Below are 26880 nucleotides of genomic sequence, written 5' to 3'. Positions count from 1 at the left end.
CTGTTACTGTATCGAAATAAACAATTTCTGTAGAAATTCAATATATTAAATAGAAAGCAAGATATTAAAATGTCAGACCTATCACAGTTTTAATTAAGAGTTCAAACATCAAAAAACACCATACATTATACTCTTTTTTCTTTGTGAAAATCACTTTTTAGCTACATACATGTAAAACAGGAATATTTAAGCATTTGTTATGGGTGGTATATAATTTATAGTTTTATCAGCCACAAATTACCATGAAACATATCAACTGGAATTGTACAGTATAATCTTTTTTGGTAAACTTGATGTAAGATGGGCTGACTTACCCAAGAAATGATGACCACAAAGTAAATGTAATACTTGCCGATATGTAAGCAATTTTTAGTTTAGGGCAATTAGATCTAAGACTAATATTCCAGAGTATTAACAACTGTAATCTGGGGAAATGGTTTGGTTTTAGATGCCATTTTGCTAGGTTAAAAGCAAGAAAGTGACATTTAATAACAACAGTTTTGTGGATGTTTAAAAATGATCAAAAGAAATTCCAAATTGCACTGGAGGATTTTTTAAGTTTAACATTGAAATTTCATGTTTTAGTCAGCATTTCTATTAGTGTAGCTTTTGATTTCATTCAGTCATATGTCCTGTTGTAGTACAGTTACTCGGTACATTTACACATGCACTCATGTTCACTACCAGGACAATCTGGTTTAGCTAATTAGCACTAGAATTACCAGAGCCTACGAAAAAACTTGTAGGTCCGTCCCACCATAAATTGCTTCTCACCTCTCCATCAGCGTCTTTTGTCCTTCAAATGTGTTGATAAGCAGCAAACAGCAAGCAGTCTGCTATCACATCCCCCACCGGCGCTCAGTTTTCTCAGTTCAAGTCTATTTACCTGCGTGTCAGTTGCTTGGAGTTGTATAGAGTGAGAAGTCAAGCAAAATGACACCTTTTATAAATACTATATCGCTATTTAGAACACATGAATTTTATGTGTGTTCGGTGTCTACGACGATCTATGTAAATACATCGTTAAAAAAGCAATATTTTTCATGTTTTAGTAATAATTGACAAAATGTAGACATGACGTTTATAATGTGTGAAGCCTAAAGTCCAAATATCAAAGAAAAACTTTCACAAAAGGTACAAATATAACAGAACAAGTGTGCTTTTATTCAAAAAAAGAACCCGCGTTAGGGTGCGACATTGACATGCATTTACTACAACTGTAGGCTGGTAATCAAAACTTCACGGGTTTGATCCCCGACGACTCAGTTTTGAGAAATGAGCTGCTTTTATTCTTACTATTTTATGAGAATGCAGTCAGACTTCTTCTTAGGGCAGTTTCATTTTCTCAGTCGCATTCGCGATCCTACCCTATGCAATCCCAACATCTGACAATGCTGTTTTCACATAAAGTAGGCTGTTCTGTTGTCTACTCTTTGCCTTTAATTTCTGACCTCGATTTGTCCTGCTATTTTTTCAATTACACCTGGTTGTGATGATTAATCACCTTTTGTTCGCGGTAATGTGATCTTTTCTATGATGCTGTAGCGACTGACATGATAAAGTGTCACAAAAGTTTTACTTGAACAATCGCCGACTTCCTAACCCCAAACACAACTTTCTAGCACCCTCTCCAGCTCCTCCTCCCCCTGTCTTGCCTCCCCTTACAGCATCAACCATCAATCATCAATCAATACTATCAATCTTCCGTGCTGTACTCCGCCCTCCCTCAATCGGACCTAACAGTCACTTAAAACCAAAAAGGCCTCAACCTGGCTGGGACACTACAATACTTTAGAATTTTACTGCTTTCATATTCTGTACCTTTCTCTGCATGTGTATCGTGCCATCGTTTGTTTGAGCCTTTCGAATTCCACTGTTTTCATAATCTCTTATCTGCCTTTTTTTCTCTCTAACGCCTTTGGGTCTCTATTCTTCGTATTGTCCTATACGCTTTATATATGCTGAGAGCACAGGATGTTTGTGTGCTACGTGCTTTTACACGACTGAGTGTTTTTTGAAGAGTGGGCTCTTATATGATCTTTTTTTTGCGAGACATCCCTGGGACAATCTATTGGCACCAACTCTCATGTTTACAGTCCCCGCGAGACAGTCTGTGGCAAGTCTCTTTTGTCTCGCGGGTTTTTAAATGTCTTCCGAGAACTTGTCGTTGCCTTGCTTTTGCTTTCCAGGATTTTTTTTATAATAGAGAGAAAGCGCACTTGTTCTGTTATATTTGTACCTTTTGTGAAAGTGTTTCTTTGATATTTGGACTTAGACGTAGCTCTGTGGTATACAAAGGAGCAGAGCAGGTAAAAGAAAGAGGCAGAGATTTTAAAGGAGAAAGACTGTCTAGTAGACTATGTAATCTATGATTGTAATAGGAAACCAGTTCATCAGTTGTTAAAAAAAGTTTCTTTACATGGGAGGTTATTGATTCCACTGCAGAGAGTAGATACATGGACATTTTTAAAGTTACGAAATGAAACAGAGCAATATTCCTTAATTTTGGAGAGTGTTAAGTTAACATTAAAGGATATTAACTTATGATCAGATGCAGTACAATTAAAGAGGATTTATAGCAGGGCAACAAATAAGATCACGAATGCGACCTTTACAATGTGTAGAAAAATCAATATACTGCTGTAAGCCAAAACTGTCAAGACAAGACATAAAATCCATAACAAGAGAGTAATTAACATTATCCACGTGTATATTCATATCACCCACCAACATAATATTAGAGACAAAGAGAAGTTAAAAAGCTTAAAAGTTTATCTAAAATGTCCTTATTAGGTTTGGGTGGTTGTTAAACAGTGGCTAGTGGCTAAAGTAGGAATGGGCCCAATGATTTGTAGAACAATGGACACAAATGGGGTGTTTATAGGCTGAGCCACTGAAGACACTTTTCACTTATAATTGTAAATTACCACGACACCACTCCCTCTACCAGAGTACCGAGGCTGACAGGTGTTGACAAACTATTGGGGCACAGCCTGATTCAGATATAAAAAGTAATTAGCTTCCAGGTTTCAACAAGACACATAAAATCATACTTACGATCGTGCAAAAGGTCACAAATGAATGGACCCTTATTCTGAAGCAATCAGATCTTAAAAAGTCCAACAGTGATGCTGTTAACAGCGAGCCTATCGTTAGCCATCCTAGCAATCTTAATTAGCAAACTTAATTAGCATGCTGTAATCGGCAGTCGGGCCAAATTTCCTTGAGCATCACTGGTTGGAAGACCAAAAAGATTGTATTGGGTTTGTGTCATTGAAACTGAAGTTCCTACTGCACCTACAATGGATGTATCTTTGGCGAACATAACAAATGATGTCCAGTTGTCGGTATAATTTGGGGGGTGGCTCAGCGGAGTGAAAGCGTACCTGGAAAAGTTCCGTTACCATGTACTAAAATAAGGGCATAATGAAAAGAGAGAAAAGAGCATAGCTGCCAATGAAAAAATACAGTCAACATGTAGGCAGCCAGATGAAGGACCAAGAAATATAGCGACCAAGTAAATCCATAGACGATTCAGAACAAAATCATATTATTCATACAAAATCAAAATTGTTTTTATTTAAAAAGTGAGCTATAGTTTGTTTCTAAGAAATAATGCAATAAACAGGAATAAAAACAAAAATACTAGTGAAAAATAAAAATACCGGCGTGCTAGCATTCATTTCTGGTCAAGACACAAAGTCTTGCTTACTTTTATACAGCATACATGGAAATTAGATTCGTTTTGATAGAGTGAATCAGTTACAGATCCTGTTTTTTTATTTTAATTCACATTTATTGATAAATCTAAGAATTTTAATTTATTCACAATTAAAGAGGTTTCATTCTACAGGGTGGTCCAGATCTAATTATGCAGATCCAAATCGTCTGGATGACTTTGATTTATGCGGGGACGATTCCAGTTCAGCGTGAAGACGATTCTTCATCTCGTCAGTTCGCACACGTTTCGATTGTCTGGGATTTTTCGGGTGATTTTCTATGTAATAAACTTAATAAGTTATAGAGTAATGAAAATTGCATAATTAGATCTGGACCACCCTATATTATTCATTTACTAGGTCATGGTCTTAAGTTCTGGAATAAACTTGGTGAATCTTATACATTAAGTTAATATGATAAGCACTAAAGTAAATTACATCTTTTAAAATGTTGTTAGAGAGGTAAATCATTTGTTAGTGTCACTGCCTGACAGCAGCAACAGACTCTGCCAGGTCATTGTCTATGTGATGTTTGCAGGCTATTGTTTATATTACTGTAAATTACCCAGTCCAGTGTTTGTGTGTTTATGCATACTTAAAAGCCCGAATAGCACCTATTTGATTTTTGATTGTTTGCTTTTCTCTCTTTCTCTCTGACATTCTCTGCTCCTGACAGAGGGGGTGTGAGCAGAGGGGCTGTTCGCACACTGGCCTAGAGGATACGGATGCTCCTCTAAAAAATGCTGAAAGACTACCTTCACATTGCTCCGTTACTTGCAGCTGCTTTGCCGGGTGGTGCTTCACATACTTAAAAGCCAAACAGCACCTATTGATTTTTTATTGTTTGCTTTCTCTCTCTGTCTCTCTCTCTCTCTCTCTGACATTCTCTGCTCCTGATGCACACTCCTTTGAAGAGGAAGATATGTTTGCATTCTTTTAATTGTGAGACGGAACTGTCATCTCTGTCTTGTCATGGAGCACAGTTTAAACTTTTGAAAAAGAGACAAATGTTTATTTTCAGTGTTTTAGAGTCCCTGTCTCTACAACGTCCTGTATTTCTGTGCAAATCTGTGACCCAAGCGTGACAATATAAAAATAACAATATAAACATATGGTTTTTACTTCACAGGTTTTCACCTTTCGTGGGGGGTTCTAGAACGCAACCCCCGCGATCGAGGAGGGATCACTGTATATTCTCTGAATTATCCTTTTACATATATGCCATTGCTACCATTCTGAATATATAATACTAGCCAACCCGCGGCGTACCATACGCCGCATAATCAGGCCGTTTTTTAATGATTTTTAAGCACAGGGAGAAAATTAACATTTGAAAAATCGGTAATGTAATAAATCAGCAAGAAAAGCAACACTGTAACAATGCACGGAACGAACCAACACACAATCATCTGTGCGGTGCTCAGGCGCGGATGGTGGAACGGGAGGAGAAGAGAAGGACATCCACTCGCTCCCTCCGTCATGCTAGTCTGCTGATTTCTTGTCCAGTATGCACTGCCTGCTCATGTGCCCACCTCCAACTCGTCACTCGAGTTGTTGTCGTCTTTGTACAGTCAAGATGCAGCTGTGACTCACGTAGACTTTTCATTGCTCTGTGCGGTTTTGGCTGCCTTTCTATATATAATCCACCAAGACACCTGACCACGGTAGTCGTGAGGTGGGAGGGGGGTGTGCACAAAGGGTAGAGACGCAACGAGTGGGAGTGTATGAGTCACACTTAGTGTGAATTCCACGGTTTGCAGCCTGAATGGGGTTCAATGGCTTACCCACGCCTCTCTGCGCTGGGGAGACACACGCTCAGTCTTATGCATAATTATTAATCGAATGCGAAACACTACCGGAAAGACACGGTTGTCTAAAACAGGTTGGTGTGAGAATACAACAGTAGGTGAATGAAAAGATGGAGTTCTGGAGAGAGCAAAATACAACACAATAGTGAAGCCGCGGCATAACAAAGATGGTTGAACACTTCTGAAAAGACACAGTTGTCTAAAAAGGGAGAGTTTAAGGATACAACAGAAAGTGAATGAAAAGATGGAACTCTGGAGAGAGCAACATATAATTGTCCGTGAGTGAAGAAGACGCATGTTTGTCGTGGATGCGAATTGCTGTATGTAGCGTGTAAAACAGTTTGCTATGGTGCATGCGGTCGTGCGTCGTAACTGAAAACTCATTTTTTAAAGACTGCTTACTTCATTGTGTTTTAACCTCAGTTGTAAAGGATTGTTTTAAGGATCCCATGTAAACCGTTTTACACGCTGCATATGGCGATTCACCTCCGCGAGAAACTTGCCTCTATGAACAGTCAACGTGGCTCGGAGGTGCCAGGAGTTGGTGGGAGTGGCTCCTTCCTACGTGCGCCATAGGTGTCTTACTTGTCGGTGGCTCAGTGAATCCACGCCCCTTCCGGCGTGCTTTCCATGGTTGTCTTGCCTTAGTGAATTATATATATAGATTCTGAAGTGCATTCCATTTTAATTTAACACTGAGTGAGATGACTAGCCCATGCTCCTCTAGGTAGTAGCAGATCATATTGGAAGCTACCTTGAAGCCTATCAGTTAAGTTTGGAGTCTGGCTGCATGGAGTTAGGCCTGTTTCTAGGCAGACCAATGAATATTATGTCTTAATATGTGTTTATGTGTTTTATTGTTATTTTTGTTATTTTTAAGTTTTTATAGATCATATTTTTACATATTTCCTATTATCTCTATCATTATGCATTGTCCTTTTAAATGTAATTCTGTTCCTTGTACTTTGTGGGTGGAGCCCTAGAAGGCAGGGACATCTTTTTTAATTGTCGATATTTTTTAATATTATGTTAACTTACATGATGTATTTATTTTGCTATTCTGGAAGAATCCAAACTCTCCTCTTTTAAGTCTGTGGGAAATCAATGTTTTATACTATTTGAAATTGGAAAAAATCAAATACTCAGAGGATCTGTACAGATTTTTTTCAAAACATGGCAGGATCTAATCAGTAATATTTTAGAATACGCTCTTAAAGCACAGAGGAAGCAATTATTTCTGTATTTCTTTTTCTTCTCCATTCACCTCTATTGGTTTATCAAACTTATCAATTTAGGTACGTTTACAAGCCTAAAATTTTACTCGGTTGGCCTTACTCTCTCTCTGGGGTGGGGGTCGACTTGTTCTCAATCCTGCTTTTGTAAAAATTGATTGATTTATATGGAATGATTGCAATAAAATTAATAAAATTTAAAATGTACACGGTATTAAATAGGAGCTCTATGAAAAACAAATGAAGCCGCAAAAGTGACTGAGAACAGAAATAGCCAATCAGGTGGAGAGACGACTGAAGAAGAGGCAGTGTCTAGGAATCAAACGAAATCACATTTGTGATATAGAGTGAGGTATGAAATGGAAAAGAGAAAGTTCGGTGAAGCTCAAAGAAGACATGAAGATCAATTGTTAAAAAGCACTATAAAGCTTGAGTGCCAGTGACAGACACTGTGGCTTTGAGCATTTGTGTTGCATTGCCTGAAGCAAAAAGGCAAGGAAAGAGAAGTAGCGGTGAAAGTGGTGTCCTTGAATCGAAGACAAGGGTGACAGACAGCACAGGTTAAAGCTTAATGGGGCCCCTACAAGCTACTCCATTGTAATATACATTTGCATCCACAGACTTTGAACACGGACCCCCCACTCCAACCTCCAAAGTTATATAGTTATATAGCTGAGTGAACAATGTAAACAAGTGAAAACTGTAAACATTAAATAATGATAATAATATATAGTCAAATTGCTCATTACTCCTACTGATTACCCATTTCAATTCAAAAGAATACACTTTTCTGTGAAATTGTATATTGCAATGACAATCATCAAAAACATAAGGCAGGGATTGTTTACCCCTGTGCAATTGTATACGGGAATGTCCCAGGCAAATCACAACATTTAAGAAACATTGGTTGCATTTCTACTGCTTTTCCAAATGGTGCACAGGCAGGTGAAGTGACATGCTCGTGGTCATACAGTTGTCAGGAGCACAATATGAACCCACAACCTCAGGATCTGAAGTCCTAGGTCCAAAGCATTAATTATAACACCACACTGCCTGTTAATAATAGCCTTTGGTAAAAAAAAGCCCACAAACTGTATGAAGATTATTACTTAGTTACAAAGTACTTCTAAAAACTAACTGGTGGAGCTATAACTTAAGCCCATTGTTTTATGAAACTGTACAAGCAAAGCACAGTAACAAAACTAGTTAAATATATTACTTATTTCTATAAGGGACTTAAGACTTCAGACAGTTTTATGGCCTGTAATTTATTTTAGCATGAAGTGTAAGAAATCATTTGCCACCTTAAGTATGCTTGGGTATTTTCCAATGTATTCTATAAGATATCTCAGAAGACACATTATAGTTTTAACAAAAATATATCTGTGTGGAAACAAATGTAATACGTTTTTCATCTGTTTTAATAAAGGGCCGAGTCACGAAATAATAATCCTTCTATATAAAAGCGGTCGGGATTGTCCTTCCGTCCCATGAGTGCTATGTAGGCGCGGAGTTTCTTACACGCCCCGTCCATTTTGCAATGCACGATGGGATTTATAGTTTTGTTTTTCCATGTAAAAGATGATTTTCTACTCCAAATGTGCGATGCCTCCTTCTTTCTTACTATGTAAAAGCGGTCGGAATTGTCCTTCCGTCCCGTGAGTGGAAAGCGTAGCGGTATTCCGCTTATCACAGACTTACTACTTGCAGCTTGCGGTACGTAGCGACATGATGTGAGTAGAGTTCTGGTGCTCCCATCATTCCCTTGCTTTTGTGTGCGATGCGCTGGAAAAATAGACAAAATTATGTCTCTGGAAATAATTAATGTTGATGGAGTACAAATGCCTCACCGAGTAGTAAAAATCAGGGGGGTTCAAAAGGGCAACCTCAATATAGAAAAAAAGTTTAAATTTCATCACAAAAATAACAGAAACTATGAATATTAAAGTAATACCGCTCAAATGCAATATAACCAAATTAATGAGTTTGTATAAAATATCAAATTGATCTACATATTGAATAGCCTTAAGAAGTGGTCAACTTAAAAGTCGGTCACCTTAAAAGGCGGGTCAACCTAGTATAATAATATAAATAATAACTAAGAGTTATTTAAAACGTTAAGCTCCAGATCAAAACAACCAAGGTCAGGAACAACAATGGCATCATACAGGCAAAGCCTGAATTAGGAGAGGGAGTCATTATTGAGAAAAAATCTAGTCAGTTCATGAACAGGTTTGATGCACTAAGGAAGGCGCCTAAAGGGTCTCCTGAATAAGAAAAAAGCAAGCACTCAAATCCGGTGACAAAGAGGCTCTGAAGGATATATAGAGTGATAAAGGAAAAGCTGAGTGAAGTAAAGGAAGTTTATAAAGCGAACAGAAAACAAACTCACTCCGAATAACATGAAGGATGTCTAGAATGGACTAGGTATAATTAATAGGGTTCAGGTGCTAGAAGGGGATGTGGACAAAGCAAATGCCCTGAACCAGTTTTTAATAGATTTTCCCTCCCACAGCCACCTTCTTCCAATGGCCAGTCTCCCCACACCATCCGTACTACATCAACAACTCCTACCACGTCAGCTGGAATGGCCAGTGACAAGTCCACCTCTGATCGTCAGTGTGGACTGTCCATAACTGAAGATCAAGTAAGGAGATAACTGAGGAAGCTACACACAGGAAAAGCTGTGGAACCACATGGAGTCAGTCTTCATACTCACCAAAGGTGTCCTCTGTCACCTGTTCAGTCTGACCCTAAGACTTCAAAAAGTGCCACTGTTGTAAAAAACATCTTGCATTGTTCCTGCTCCAAAGACGGCAGGTGCCTCTTCACCTAATGACTACAGACCAGTGGAACTTAAGTCTCCTATCATGAAGACCTTTGAGTGGATTGTCCGGGACTATGTGACTCCTCTTGTAGTGCATCACCTGTACCCACTGCAGTTTGCCATCGGACAAAGATTGGAGGGGAGGATGCAATTATCTATCTGCTCCACAAGGCTTATTCTCACCCAGGCAAAGCTGACAGCACTGCGAGAATTATGTTCTATGATTTCTCCAGCATCTCCAATGCCATCCAGCCATCTCTCTTAAGAGGTAAACTCAGTGATATGCAGGTGAATGAGCCTATTGTATCCTGGAACACAGACTATCTGTTAGGCAGACTGCAGCTTGTGAGACTCAAGTACCGTGTTTTTGATACGGATGTCAGCAATACTGGAGCACCACAAGGAACAGTCTTGTCTACTTTTCTTTCTACTCAGTACACCTATAAATATAACACCAGGTCATGTCATGTGTGACCCGACATTTGCGCAATAGACATATGAGCGTCGACAAAATAGCGCAGATTAAAACGTGGCGTCAAAATGGCGCCTACAAAATCGCACAGACAAAATCGCGAAAGTTTCATTAAATATGAATTACTAGTTTAAAGCATATATAAAAATGTTTATTTTAGAAGTCAATATTATGAGACACAGCATTCCATCAGCACGGCACGCAGATAGTCCTTAAGATCACGCCCTGCATATGTAGGAAGAATTGCAGTAACACGTCTTGATAGTTGAGCGTATTTAGACTTGCTGGCTGCCTGACTGCTGGTAATTCCGCTTTGTATATGATGCGTTATGCCAACCCTCGAATGAGTTATTAGTTCACGGCATGACATCAGCATTTATAACAGTTATAACCTAGCACATAATGTGTACATAATGCGCACGTACGCGTCCCACTCTCTTGGCCTCTCTAGCGATTTTGTCGTGGCGATTTTGTCGGCGCGCATTTGTCGAAAACCAGTTAGCAGGTTTGTCGGCGCTCATTTGTCCGTCGCGGTTTTGTCGGGGCTTATATGTCTATCGCGCTTTTGTTGGGGAACCATGTCATTTGCATAAATTCTCAGATGATTGTGCACTTAAGGGGTGAATTGATAAAGGAGATGGAACAGAATCAGGAAGTCAGGAGAAGAAGTTTGTTTCTTATAGCAAAGAATACTATCTGTATCTTTATATCAGCAAAACCAAGGAACTAGTTATTGACTTTTGCCACACTAAAGGGCCTCTATGTCCAATCACAATTCAAGGAGTGGATGTAGAAGTGTTCCACTCCTACAATTACCTGGGGGTCCATATTAATGACAGTTTGGACTGGTCTCAGAACAGAGGAACTATATTAGAAAAGGCAGAGCAGGCTCTTTTTCCTTAGAAGACTGTGTTCCTTTAATGTGGGAAGTGACATCCTTCACAACCTCTATACTTCTGTGATGACCAGTGCATTTTTCTACTCTGTGGTGTGCTGGGCTGGAGAGAGAGGCCTAGAAACTCAGTTATAAGACACACTTTGGACCTCCTGGAGGTCGATGCAAAGGAGAGTATTAAAACAAAATTGAGGGCTATAATATCCATGTCTGTATAATGCTTCACTGTGACTGTGACAGCCAAGTCAGAGCTTTTCTTTCTTTTGAATTTTCTTGTTTTATAGTCATTTCAGTGTGTACAGACCAAAGTGTGTATGTAGGGATACTCCTATTGACTGGCTGTTGATCAAAATTGCCTGATTTCATTAAAAAGATTCAATCAGAGCATTTAGTATTTTATGGTCACTGAATAATAAGCCTACAGAATTTTAATTTGTTTATAAAAAATGAACAGTTAACACCTGTGCTCTATAGGTTTATTATACTCTTTAATATAGGTCATAGGGTTCCCGTGTATCTTGTTATACAAGAGCTTAGTGTAAAAAGTTTTTTAAAGGGATAAGGAAAAGAAATTGGAATTTGTATCAGAATCGGTTGATCAAGTAACATGAAAATCGGTTCACAGATCCCTATGTGTGTGTTTATTTATTTATTAATTTGTTACTTTGTTTATCTGCCTATTTATTTATTTATTTATTGAGCTTCTGTTAAAAACAAATTTTCCCTCAGGGAAATCTGTCTACTAAAATATCAAATTCAGGTTCAAAATACAATTACATTTTCCCATTAGGCAAAGAAACCATAGATAACCAAATTATAAAAGTATACTATATATCATATACTGCAAAACAGCACTACAAGTTAGTAATCAGGGGTGTGGAAATCAAATTTATTTCTACTTGTCGACGGACAAGTAAACTTAGAAAATCCACTTATCCGCTAGTTAAATTCACTTGCCCATAAACAAGTAACAAAAGTGAAAAATAGTTTATTTTTTCTGATCTCTTTTATTGATACCAAAACTGCCTTCCATTTTAAAACTGAAAAAAGTTCATTCAGGGAGTAGTATTTTGCCACCTTGCTCTAGAACATTATATAAAAGATTCCCTTATTTTAACTGGCTAATAAACAATGCCTTCATTATTGTTACACTAGTTCTTTTTTCATATATTGCAGTTACATAACAGAACACTGTCCTGATTCATTTTCTGCCATGTTCTTCAGCTTTTGTCTTGCAACTCCTTCTCCACCAAGAATCTTTACTATCTCAGACAGCATGGGCTGAATGCTGTTCATTTCTGCTTGAGCTGAACTGCATGGTTCCTGGACTGATGGTCCTGCAGAAGTGGATGCTGACAACTTTTCAGGTTTTTTATGAGTGATGTGCCTGTTGCCAGGTGACAGACAGAATTTCACAGCTGGTCGTGGGTCAAACTCTTCTAAAGAAGCAGTATTAAACAGCCTAGCATAACGCTCAACTTCCGAGCGTTCAGCTTTAGAAAACGCTTTTTCAATTGAACCAACTTTTTTCTTACTTTTAGACTCATGTCTCTATCTGACGTACTAAACCCCCAGTTCCTATCCTTTTTCTTTCTGCACATAACCAAACACCACGCAATAAACGTATTTGAGAAATTAAAACTAGTTACAAGCTTAGACCCCTGAATGGATGGCATAATTAAACATGTATAACAAATTTTTTTTTTAAAGTTCTGAAAACTCTGAGGTCTAGGTTTATAACTATTTTTAATTTCACATTTTTATCGTGTGGTGATTGGTTATATGGAGATAGACAAAGGATAGGAACTGGGGGTTTAGTACCATAAGATAGACACAGCAAACATGCAATAAAGAAAGTCTGCTCAGAAAAACATCCATTGAATTCTGCGTTCGTGTCTCCGACCTCCATCCAGATCAAGAACTCAACATTTACACAATATTTCAGTTAAACCTGTGCGATACCCACTCAAATATCCAGTTTTATTGGAGCCTCGTCACACCTGCCATAAACTTCTCTACATTGAACGTAGACCTGAGGACCACTTAATGCAAGGGAGCAGCACTACAGCCACGCCACCGTGCCCCCCGCCACCCATGTCTAATACATGGTTTAATGCATTTCATCATGAAAAAGATATCAAGTATTTATCTTAGTATTCTGAATGTTCATTGAGCAGGAATATCATGAAGTCAATGTGCGGCGATTGCTGCTGGCGCCTCTCACTGCAAGAGAAAGTCAGTTTAAGAAGCGCGCAGAGATTAACAACTGGGTCGGGGAACACTTAATATAAAGCATTTAATGTGCTACATTAATTTATGACGGGGTTTGAGAAAATCTAGTAAATGAACCATTCATTTTAAGATGAAATTTAGTTTGCGACATTCTATTGATAAACTACGAGAATAAAGTCAACATGTCAACTTTAATCTCGACATTTACATTTTTTTTTTGTCTTCACTGGGTCTGTATGTTTGTCACCGTGGCCTTAATACGCTCCCGTAGGTTTTTCAGGGCCTGTTGTGTCAGTTTTAATCAAGCAATGATCTATTTCTCATCCACGATGCTACTTGTTTCAGTTTCAGCAACACGCATATAGCGAGAACAACGTGCTTACCGCAGTGCATTATGGGTTACGCAGGTAATTCCTAATGATGTATTCGAAATTCGGCAAGATGGTACATTTCCAAAGAAGTATATATTAACGATGTTGTTGGGAAAAAAATAATCGCGTCTAAGTGAAGATTTTTATTGAAATTTCATAACATTTGGAAACCGTTAGAATGTTTCCTTCTTTATTTTTAACAAACTGACAGCGCAAAACCAACTTGTTTTGTATGAAAAATTCTCTAATCAAAAACATTCTATAGACAGCTCATCAGAATTGATGTCACGCAATAAATTTCTTAACTCCTCAATATATCACAATCTACGCGAAATCGCAAATTTCAGGAAAGATGAACTGCCTAACAAGCTTTATGTGGAGCAAACAATTGCATTGTATGTGAAATGACACGCATTTTTATGTAGAAAAAATGAATTTTATCAATAATATATAAAAGTTATCGATTATAATGAAAAATCATCAAATTACATCGTAATGTCGGCATTACATACTTATGTAAGACCACAAGAGTGATTCCCCTTTGAAAAATCAGCCTTCATTTTGTAAACAATATTGAATACCAATTTGAGACATGAAGAACATACAGTACCTAAGTAGACTGCTTCCGCACGAAGTACGTACCCAAATATTTAAAATTTGAAAGTAGTGGTAAAAATGTGCCCTGCACAGCACATATAATTCTTTTTTCTCCAGAAAATTGCACTTGTCCGCGGACAACTGAAACCAGAAAAACATGCTTGTCCGACGGTCAATTTACCGTTGTCGGACGAGTCGGCGTTGGATTTCTGCACCCCTCGTAATTAACACAGGCACTCTTAAAATTTACACAAACTTAAAATTATTAGGAAGATATTAAATACAATAAACCATTTTTAATAAATGTTTATTAGCTGTAAATATCTCTATTTTCCTCTTCTAATTTAATGGTAATTTTATGGGTTCACACAGGTTGGCCAGCTGCCCCCCAAATTTTTTTGGGGGTACTGGAGTAAAAAATTACCCCGTTTGTAATGCCAACCTTAAATATCAACTTTTTTGCAACACACAAAATGGGACACTGATGTCATTCTAACCCAAAGTCACAGGGGTATACGTTGTAAGTAAAAACAAAAAAAAAAAATGCACAGCACTTGTTTAAACCAAAGATTAAACTAATTCATCTACCTTACGCAAAAACAAATAATGATTATAAATTAAAAATAGCTATTGAAAATAAATACTGATAAAAATTATAACTAAAAAAACAAAGATAAAGTAAAATAAAACTATACACATTGACTTTAACTCTTTGAGGGCTGAATATTTTTTCCCCAAAAAATGCAGTTTTCTGAAAAGCACATAAAGCAACGGTTTCACACAGACATCAACATCAAACGTCTGTTGCTACGTGCATTGGTTGCCAAGAATACATGGCAGGCTGGCTCCCAGGCTGTCTTCAAGTAGCGAGGGACAGGGGCAGCAACGGTGGTCGTAGTGCATTGCTATCTGGTCTGTATCTCTTGTCACTGTAAGTGACGGTCCTCCCCGGTGAATGTTGCCATAGGCACATCAGCTATACAAACCTGCTCAGCACCAGGATCAGTTGATATTAGTACCTCACATTCATTTTCAATCATTTGTATCAAAATTGGAGTCTAATAAGTCAGAGTCCAATTCAGCGATAAAGTGCAAAACATGGAGTATTTTCCTTTACACATTTGCTTCGATCTCTTACCAGACGTCAATGGAATTTTTGCTATTGTTCACTCCTTTCTACTTGTGTAAGCGCAGGGAATCTCGGTCAAATCAATGAAGCTAACATTCCTTCTAGCAATGAGAGTCCAACTAAAACATAATTGAGGGTTTTGCCACCGTTTACTGTTGATTACCACCCTCAACCCCTCGTTTTAACAAAAGTCAACATCCACCCTGAAAGAGTTAAAATCAACATTTATACCACTGACTTAGTATATACTCTGCATTCCTGGGTAAAGTTGTGAAAAGTATTAAAATATCTCTAAGTATTGATTTTAACATGTTAAAATTATTTGAATTTTTTTTTATGGTATCAACTCCTACATTACTAATACTCTTCTGTTATATAGCGGATCCACAACTCAGAATAACAGGTCAGTTTTGAATAAATAATCGCCGCATTTGCGGCTTAAAGAAGAGGCATGGTAGTGTAGCTGGAGCAGTTCCTGGGCACGATGCGAGTTTGGGTGCTTCCACACTGAAGTGAACAGGTGTGGGATTGCCCATGTCCGTGGAACCTGTGCCGCATCCCCATTATATATAGTAGGAGCGTGAGTGCGGAGGGAGAGAAAAAAGAAAGAAAGAAAAGAACGAAGGTTAAGGGAGAAGAAGGTACGATGCGAAGGTTCCCGTGTGAGCAAGCGAGCGAGCGAGAGCCGGCTTGCTGTAATAACGACAGACAGCTGGGAGAAGCGAGCCCTAGCAGGGTGTTTGGCCAGCACCCAAGGGCAGATGGATTGGGTCATTCTTGCTGAGATTTGCAGAGGAGCAGGAGTGACCACAATTGAGAACGGCTTGCCACCTAAGGACACAGAAGGTAGCGCGAGTCGGAGGCTCAGGAGGTTAAAGCCCCGGCCTGAGCGCCCTGGTTACTGGGGAATCCAAGTCCCAGTCTGGAGGAGATAAACAAAGCCAGACATCAGGAAGCTACCAGACCATCAGAAGGAGAAGGTTAGCTGCAGGTAGGGCAACTCCCCTGTTGCAGGGCCCGGATGGGAGATGGGGAGCCGCCAGCTAAAGAAGGCACCAGTTTTGTTTTTAAAGGACTGCTTCCTGCCCTTGTTTTTAAACTTGTTTTTAATGGAATTATTGGAATTATTTTAACCTCCACTTTGGACCACTTGTTTTTAATGGATTATTTATTTATTGACTTTTGATTGCACTGCACTATTTATTTGAACACTGTGGATTTGTTTTGTTGGTTTTTAATAAAAGCACTGTTTGAACTTTGCACCTTTTCCCTTGCTTCATTTGGTGTCCTCATCGTCCAGCTCATCCGGTTACATAACTAATGGTGTTGGGTTTAAGAGCTCCCAAAAAGAAAGTGGAAGCATGGAGCTGAACCGGCATCGTCACAACTTCCAGTTCGCCATGGCTCAAGTTGCAGCTCTGTCCCAGAGTGGCATTTATTTTTAATAACAATATTTTGGATTTGTAGCAGCTACGAGGTATATGCAAGCTTGTATACAAGATTTGCAAGTGCGTCAATGTAAAAAGTTCTTTAAAAAATATCTTATTTCTAAATTACAGAAACATAATTAAGTATAAACCAGTGAACTGCTGCAATTGAAGTAAGGTTGAGAATTTTTTTTTTCCTACAGGTTAAAATGTTTTTTGTTTTTTTTTCTTTTTGTAATCAGTTAAACATCTAACAATCCAGACAGGGTTGAAAAATTTTTTTTTTTGAGGTGTCAAGGTTTCTTGAATGGATTTAGGGGTTTAGGGTTCTGAATTCAAAAATCCCATTACTTCTGCTGAATTGGTTCTAGTTTTTGAGATAATGGACATCCATGAAAATAATGCATTCCCCCAATCCGACTTGTGTGTGATAACAAATGCAATAGCTTTTGGTCTGTCTTTTGACTCTTTAACAGTGTCTTAGGTAATGAAATATCCCATTTAATTATTTTGTATTTCAATCTGTAGGCCTACAATGCTATAAAAGCAACTTTTTGAAGCCAGAATTAAACTGTGAATTTGCAAAGGAAAGAAGTCGGCTACAGTATAACTTTGTCAACCCAGTCTTGGTTTATACCCAAAAAGTTTTAATCTTTAAATCTTAATAAGCATAAAAATACATATAAAATTATGACTTCATCAAGAAGAGCCTGCATCAACAATCCTGATGTATTCTGCCACATCTGTGGAGAGTACATGGTTGAAAAACAAAGAAGAAATATTACAGACTTTGTGCATCGAGTAATACCTGGCTTATTTTGGAGTACAGCTTGGAGACCAGGATAAGTCTTGGGTTCCACATATGGTTTGCAAACTTTGGTGTGCCAATGGTATAGAGAGACCGAAAAACCCCCATGACGATTGTTATTTTTGTGTTGTAAAGATTAAAGGCTTTAATCATTACAAGAAAGCTCGGTGGAATTATGCTGTTTTGGAATCAGCAAGACGACCTATTCCACATGGCAATGACGTTCCCATACCAGTGTTTACCAGACTACCAAACCAGCCACTGTCAGACTCTGAAGAGAGGAAGGGATTGGAGTGTATGGCAGGTAGTAGCAGTGGAAGTGAATTTGAATGAAGCTCTTCGACGCCTCAACCATTAAGCCAAAGAGAACTCAATGACCTGATTCAAGACTTACATCTGTCCAAGCAAGCATCTGAACTTTTAGGGACCTTACTTAATGAACAAAATCTTATAAAGGCGGAAGTTAAAATTACAGCCTATCGGACAAGAGAAGAGAGGCTTCTCCCATATTTCAACCAAGAGGAAGAACTTGTATACTACAATGATATCCCAGGAGTTGTACTTCAAATGGGGCTAAGAGAATATCGACCAGATGACTGGCGGCTTTTTATAGACAGATTCATTAGATGCTTGAAATGTGTTCTCTTGCACAATGGTAACCGTTATGCATCTCTTCCCATTGTTCACTCAACAAAACTTTAAAAGAATATGAAAATGTAAAAATCATGAACATCAGTGGTCGATTTGTGTTGATCTGAAGATGGTGAACTTCTTGCTTGGACAGCAATCTGGATACACAAAATACCCATGCTTCATGTACCTCTGGGATAGCAGGGCAAAGCAAGATCATTGGACAAAAGTCTCATGGCCTACAAGGGAAGAAATGATTGTTGGCACTGCGAATATCATCAAAAAGCCGCTGGTGGACAAGAACAAAATCATTCTCCCACCGCTTCATATTAAGCTAGGATTGATGAAGCATTTTTTTAGGGCTTTGGACAAAATGTGGTAATTGCTTCAAGTACATTTGGAAAAACTAAAAGCTGGAATCTTTGATGGTCCTCTGATTCGTAAACTCATGAACGATTCCAATTTTACCAAATGCATGAATGACACTGAGGCTTCGGCCTGGAAAAGTTTTGTCTCTGTTGTGAATGCCTACTTGGGTAAGCACAGAGCAGACAATTATGAAGAACTGGTGCAAGATATGCTTGCTAACTTCAGAAATTTGGGAGTTAATAGGACCTTAAAGATGCACTCCATAGCCATTTAAACAGATTTCCAGATAACCTTGGAGACTTCAGTGAGGAACAAGGCGAGAGGTTCCATCAGGATATGAAGGTGATGGAGGAGAGATATCAAGGCAGATGGGACATACACATGATGGAGGAGAGATATCAAGGCAGATGGGACATACACATGATGGCAGACTACTGTTGGAGTCTCCAATGTGATTGTCCTGATGACACAAATAAAAGGAAATCGCATAAGCAGCGTTTTTTGAAGCACTGACATTAATAACAATTAATAACTAATTAATATTGTATTAATTAATCAAATCATACATAATTTTATTCCTGTCACTGTTAGATATTTTTAATTTCTTTTTTGTATGATGTTAGACTGTTTAGTTACTAGTTGTAACTAAAATAAAAATATTCTTGCAATTCTGAATGCTTTTCAAGCGTGTTGAGTTAATTAATTAACTATTAAATATCTCAGAAACTAGAGCCAATCTGGCAAAACCAAAGTCATATTCTTAATCTGCACAATAAACTTAATCTAAAACCGTTCAGACATCGTTGGTACCAAAATCACTGTATACCAGTGTTATTTTTTACCTGTGGGTCAGTTTTATTTTATGGTTTGTTCATTCACAGGCAAAAATCTTTATCATTATAGGGCTCCAGCGCTCTCTCAACTTTTAAAACATCTGCAGCTGTGTCACATTACTTTATTTTATTCATGCAATTTTAAAATTGTTTCATCACTTTTCTTATATAATGTAAGATACTGCAACTTTTCAGTGCTCAACTGCACAAACAGTGGCACTACTTAACCATGAGCTAATTTACTGTACTTCTGGATGTGCTTGACAGCGTATATTTAGCTCATCAGAGTTCATTTACAGCCCAGCAAAAGCAAACAGAGGTCACACAGAAGAGCATGTTGACATTTTAGTTTTTCTTACGAAAAAATTTGAAGATACAGTACAAAGATATCGAAGTTTATTTAAACAAAAGTGCAATGTACACCTTTTGCATTAATACAAAGCCTTTAAGGGTGTTATTATTCTGTTTGTGCGTTACTTTTCTGAACAATTGTTTACAGACCACATCATCCATCCATCCATTATCCAACCCACTATATCCTAACTACAGGATCCCAATCCCAGCCAACAAAGTGCGCAAGGCAGGAAACAAACCCTGGGCAGGGCAGCAGCCCACCGCAGGGCGCACACACACACACACACACACACCAAGCACACACTAGGGACAATTTAGAATCGCCAAAACATCTAACCTGCATGTCTTAGGATTGTGGAAGGAAACCAGAGTACCCGGAGGAAACCCACGCAGACACGGGGAGAACAAGCAAACTCCATGCAGGGAGCACCCGGAAAGTGAACCCAGGTCTTCTTACCGTGAGGCAGCAGCGCTACCACTGCGCCACCGTGCCGCCCCAAACCACATTAATGTTTGTTTAAATATTTCTATATATAATGTTTACAACATATTGCAATACATATTCAATTAACATTTAAGGACATTTGTAACATTTATTTGTACTAAATCAATAACAGTATTTGTTTTCATCAATGTAAAAAATTGGTTGACAGGATTTGAAATTCTTTACTTTTTATTATTACAGAAACTTTACTCTTACCTTTTATAAAAGACAGAACTATTTGCAAAATTTAGCATTTAATGACTAAAATTCTTATCATTTGTTTTCATTATCAATGTGAACATTTTAATGAAAAAAGAATTACCAGTTTAAATAATTTTTTTATTGAGTTACATTATATACTGCATTGCATATCAAAAATGATATTGAAATTAAATACTTTTCTTAGTATCATATCGAAGTTTGAAATTTTGGTATTGTGACAACCACAGTCAGATTAGTAGTATTGTTAAGTCTACAGACTACACTGAAATCCTTACTTACATGTCCAACCAACATGCAACATGTCACCATTTCCCAGTGCCATGATAAATTCTGTAGTGTTAAAAAAGACACAGCCTCACATACACATATAATCATACTTTGTCAAATGGCAATGTTTCATAATTATCTGAATAAATACATCAATTTGCTACACCACTTTTTTGAAAGAATGCTTTGGCCTCCTAGCAAGAGATAGGGACTTTATGGATTAATTTACCTTGCCTGCAGTATTCATCAGACTCAAGGTGCACCATTTCTTTGACTCTGCTGCCGTAGGCCAGTCTGGAATCCTGGTCAAAAGCTTTCAGGGTCTCACTAGAGCTGTAGGATTTAGGATGTAATTTACTGTCTTCACTTTCCACAGAAGAATTAGTATAGCGCCGTTCTGTATCTCGCCGAGCTGTCAGAGATCTGTATGGTTTTCGTTCCTTCACATCCATGGCTGTTTAGTCTGAGTATTCAACATTAAAACTTTGATGGGGGTATAAAATTAGCCCCAGGTACCCTGTTGAAAACACAAGAAACACTACAATGTTAATAATCTAATTTAATAGTTTTTGCTTTCATTTCCCTAAAAGCCCAATTTAGTTATTTGTATTATAATGCAAGAATCAAAGTAATGAATATTTTGACCATGTATAGTTTATTTTAAATTTCTGTAGAAAACATTTTGTTGATCCAATGACAAAAAAAACAGCAAAAATAAACATAATGAATATTGCATAACCAAAACAGGTTTCCCCATAACATTTACTTTGTGTTCCCTGGGTTAAAAAGATGAAAGATTAGACCCATTTAAAAATGATAGAGTATTGTAATTAAATGCTATTTAAATGAAAGCTTGCAGAGTTCAAATCTCTAGTCAAGCAGTTGATAAATGTACCATAATGCAGATTAAATTAAAAAGAGCACAGAGAAATCTAAATTACTCTGTGCTGACAATATTATTTAAATGTTTCTCAAAAATACTGTTTCTTTTCCAACCATTGTTAGTTTGTAAATGAAAGTATCAGGATAAAGACTCAATAATGAATGGTTTTCTTTCTATTATAAACAGCTTTTTTGAAGCCTTCTGGAAACACCATGTTTGCAGTTGTATCTGTTTGAAAAGACAGTTTTAATCTTTGCTTTTGCAGGATGTCTTCGCCTAATCTAACTACTGTGCTCGTCCTATGTCAGATATAAATTAGACAAAAAACACAATTGCACTCTTTAGATATAGTTAATGATCAATACATAAAATTACACACTATGAATAATAAATTATTATTAATTTACAATTTATCTTGCTCATTTTAATTAACAAAAAAAGTATTTTAATCTACCTTTACTGCCTGCAGAACTTGAATGTTAATGCTATGATCTAAGGAAATATTCTGTTACCATACTTTTAAAATAGCATTAAAAAATTAAATCTTAATGTAAAACAAAATGTATATATTAAGACATGTGCTTTAACTGGTAGAGAATTGAACTCATATTGATCTCAGTAGGGATAAAGTTAGACTTAAACTGACCCAAGAATACGCTCACATATATACCTTTAAAAATCTTTTTTGCAGTCAAAAAAGATTTTTTCATTAACTGATGATTTACACTCTTTCTTGTTACAATCTTAGAAACTACTGCTTCTGAAGTACTGTTTGATATTCAGTTATGATTTGAATGAATTTATTGGAACAAGGTAAAGAAAGAGATCTCAGCAACAGTACAAAAATTATGCATATCCCCAAGACTAATATATCACATCAGCCTTGTAGGTACTTGGAGAGAATGTATACCTTAGTAATGAAAAACATTATTCAAGTGTGCATCTGTTAGAAATCATGATTTTGCTGGAGGTGTTCATATCTGTCCACACAAATAACAGTAATTAGTATTTGTTTCCATGAATAAGAAAAGTTTAGTTTGTGCCATCAGAAAATTATTAATTAAAAAATTGCAAATCAGCTCAAGAGTAACTACATATTAATACAATGTAATCTCAGCTATCAGGTACATGTATTATACAGCTAATCAACTGGTACATTTGAGCACTGTGCAAAGTATTACTAAGGGGTAATTAGAAATTGCCAAGTTCAGTAGGTGGCAGTAGGGAGGTCTACTATTTTATGTATACCCCCTACTACTTTTTTATGGTGAACAGACCACATGGGTTGATTACCAATTTAAAAAAGAAATGTAACACACTAGGTGCACTTTACTGGAGGCTATCTCTAGATGTTGCAGAGGCCATTCCTGACCCCAAAAATGGTTAAGGGTATTGCGTCAGATATTAAACCTGGCTGAGGCTTTAAAAGTGCCTTCCACTGAAAATTCAAATTGGGAGGGGTGCAAGAAAAACCATTTGATTGGCAAGTGAAAGTACAGAGGGAAAGAGAGAGTGGAGAGAGCAGTGCAGCAGTTTAGAGAAAGGACTACTGTTTATTGGAAATTACAAGTGAGCAAGTGTGTAAGACTTTCCAACAGACAGTGAAAGGAGGTGTTCAAAACCTGCTGAAGTAGGCAATGAAATGCTGTTTTCGAGTGCTGTCGGACAGATGGTAAATAAAAGTTTTCAAGTCAAAAATTACAACTTACAAGTTGGACAATTGGGAGAAAACAAAGTTACTCAAATTCTCCATGTTGTGGCATGAACACAAGAACCACAAGAATGTTTTTTCTTTTCTTTTTTTTTGTACTTTTTTCCTCCATTTGTTAATTCTCTTACATGCATCCTTCAGTAGGTTAATAAAGAGGCTACATATTAAAACTGTGGCATTCTTAAAATTCAATCTAGGTTCACTGAGAGATATTTTACATCACAATGCAAACAAATCTCAAGATCCACAAATACAAAGACTGGTTAGCTTGCAGAACTAGTCCTCGAACTTGGTAATCTTTTTACCACTTTCATAAAATACCAAATTTTTCTTTGTCAATTAATATTCTACTATCCCAAAATATGTTTGACTGCACAGGCAACTCTCTATGACCTGTCTAATATCCATGCAAAAACAAAGGGCAGGTCCAATGTTGCATAGACAAAGTGGAATCTGCATTGCTTTTCTATTTGAACCCAAGATTAGACTATTAGACTATGTCAAAGTTCTATTATACTACGCAGTAGGTTTTTTTAGAAAAGCTGAAGAGTGCAATCTCTCAATGACTCTCAACACACGATCTTATCTTGATTTGCCTCACTAGCAAATATAATACAATTGTATAATGACTCCACACTTGTAATATCTAAATTATACAGTCTAAAACCTAAAATGAATGTGTTTCAGTGGATTCAGATCACCTTTTGGTATTATGTCAAAACTACCATAAAGATTAAAGGTCCAGAATTTACTCAAAATGTACATCTGAAAATTTCCTCGTCATGGAAATTGTAGATAATACCTTCCACTTATTAATACTTTAATATCCAAAAATCATTTCACAGCTCATGTTTATTTTCCAACAGTTGTATAAACATTCAGCATAGCAGCATCCTCCTAAATCCTTTATCTTATATGACCAAGCTTACAAAGACGATCATTTCAATCTTATTTTATCATACAGTATACAATGCATTGCACCAAAGGAATTTAATACTTGAATAGCTAGCTTAGACTCCAAAAAAATTTTGAGGTTTGGTAAATCCTATTAGTCTAAGGTAAAATTTTCTTAAAAAATGCACGTTTTTGTTAGTTGGGTAATGGAGAAGGGAGTCCCTTCAGAAACCAATCTAGTAATACATCCCTCAAAAGTGACAAAAAACATTTATGTGTTACTGAATGTAACAGCAACATTACATACTAAATGTTATGTGTGTACTGTAAATATGCGTATTTATAGACACACTCAGCACTGACATGAAATACATATTACAATCTTTGAAATAATATTGTGCCTATTCTCTGTAAGTAATTCTTTATTCATTGTGTTATGTATCAATGCGATTCAAAAAGCAATTCAAAACTCTATAAAAAGTACAGAACAAAGAATGTTTCTTCTACAGACCAAGTATGTTTGCTATTTACGCAAACATAAATAACAGTTAATCTATTTAACAGTTTATGTTGTTGATTGTTGAAGTTTGTGGAAGAAATCATGATATTGACACTTGATTTAGTCTAATTTTTATGTAATGCTTACTGTTCCATGCAGAAAAATAAAGATTGATTTATAAAAATGTCCATTGTCTATTGCAGTTATATAGCTATAAAAGGTCTATTAGCCATATACCATATAGTATAACATTACTGAAGGTCTGAAACCAAAGGATTATTCAAAACATTAATAATGACTAATATAAGCATTTATTTTAATTTATTATTATTAAACAAACTTCTGACCTGGGTTCACTTCCCGGGACCTCCCTGTGTGTAGTTTGCATGTTCTCCCCATGTCTATGTGGGTTTCCTCCGGGTGCTCCAGTTTCCTCCCACAATCCAAAGACATGCAGGTTAGGTGCATTGCCGATCTGAAATTGTCCCTAGTGTGTGCTTGGTGTGTGTGTGTGTGCGCGCCCTGCAGTGGGCTGGCGCCCTGCCCGGGGTTTGTTTCCTGCCTTGCGCCCTGTGTTGGCTGGGATTGGCTCCAGCAGACCTCCATGACCCTGTAGTTAGGATATAACAGGTTGGATAATGGATGGATGGATAAACAAACTTCTACTTGATAGCCTAGTGCATGACATAATAATTACAAATATGAATAAAAGGAATACAACAAAAATACCAAATATTAAGATAAAATGTATATATGCTTACAAAAATATAGGGTCTTTCAGAGTCCAAATTAAAACTGTTCTTGGTCAGCTGTGATTTGAAAATTATATTTCCACAGGCAAATAATAACATTTTCACTTGGATATAAGATGTTTCAAAATAGGTAAATTTAGTATCATGCAATAAAAGAGTTTTATAATATTACATAAATCCATTGTTAACCAAACTGATATTTACAATACTACCACTGAAATTAAGTTATTATTCCTAAGCATAAACTCAGGATCCAGAGTATTGTTTTCAAAAATTGACCCAATTTCAGAATTTAATGTTATTCTTCCTGGATGCTTGTGAAACAGTGCACTGCAGACTTCTTGAAATAAGTTTGGATAACAGACTTACCTAATACAGCTGGTATTTTGAACTAGAATTTTGGAATGTATTTTCCATTTCAGTCTCATTTAGATGCTTAAAAAACTACATATACATATACTGTATATATATGTTTTCTAAGCATGCATTATAGGGTATTTTCTGTGTTTAACAGTGCGATATAAGGCATAATTAGTATCCCTTATATATAATCTTCATTTGGGTCTTGATCTTTGTTTGTCTGCAAATGAATTAGAAGAAGCACTAGATGGCAGTAGAGAGACAGCTAAAACATAGGCATTGCATTAAGAATCTCCTCCAGGCTTATACTACTGAAGACTGTAGTACTCCAGTCACACCTCAAAACGCAGACATTCCAACTAAACAAATTGTTGTGCTTTAAATTAACTAAAGAGATCTTCATTTAGATCTTGATCTTTGTCCGCGAATTCCATGCATGCGTAGACCACCTTCCAGTTTAGTACGTTGTTGTTACTCACGGATGTCAACAATGTGCTGGAATAACGAAAGGGGTGGTGGACAGTGTTACGCTGATTAGCTCCTGAGGCCTGGTTAGAGAATGAGATTGCCGAAGATAAAAGGTACGTGCCTACGTAACATATGAATAAAATGAACGACAACGTAACAGCACGTTCTGGAAATTATTATTGTTATGTTGTAGCTGGCGAGTGCTGCGCGTCTCACAGTTGTACATGCTCACATGTCAGTGAAGTGATCTCTATTTATGCTTTAAAGAGCCTGGATACCTATGTGTCCCCCTTTAATAACCATTGCTCCGTGTATATTGCCTTACTCTTTGGATTGCCACAAAGCAACCTGCGAGACTGGAGAAAGGTTGAGAAGACATCGAGAGAGGAAACGACAGCGTCCTGAAAACGAGACGGACTGTGAACGGACAGAAACAGAAATGCTCCTACACCACCACATAATTACGATTTGGATAGTGATTCTGAGTGGGCCGTTCCTATCGAATCAATATCCAAGGGTTTTCTTTTGTAATTTTGTTTCCCTTATAAAAAATCATAATGCTGTGCGACGAAGGGCCCAGTTCACGACTGGCAGCCGCGTTTAAACAGGTAGCCCTTCACAGACAACTTTAACACAT

At 37.2% G+C, this 26880-nt stretch overlaps 1 protein-coding gene across 18 annotated transcripts in view; it reads right to left on the bottom strand.

Moving 5' to 3' along the window:
- The window catches only part of tenm4 (teneurin transmembrane protein 4), a 627939-nt gene that overhangs the window by 380045 nt on the left and 221014 nt on the right, over positions 1-26880 (bottom strand). For all 18 annotated transcript variants that reach the window (XM_039744302.1, XM_039744300.1, XM_039744305.1 and 15 more), the window contains one exon: positions 20906-21193. In XM_039744302.1, the coding sequence (XP_039600236.1) occupies positions 20906-21128 (223 nt within the window). In that variant the 5' untranslated portion in view covers positions 21129-21193. The remainder of the gene's footprint in view (positions 1-20905; positions 21194-26880) is intronic.

Source organism: Polypterus senegalus, chromosome 2, assembly GCF_016835505.1.
Source record: "Polypterus senegalus isolate Bchr_013 chromosome 2, ASM1683550v1, whole genome shotgun sequence".
Classification (NCBI taxonomy): domain Eukaryota; kingdom Metazoa; phylum Chordata; class Cladistia; order Polypteriformes; family Polypteridae; genus Polypterus; species Polypterus senegalus.
The sequence above is the reverse complement of the archived record's forward strand: the minus strand, read 5'-3'. Positions and strand labels throughout refer to the sequence as shown.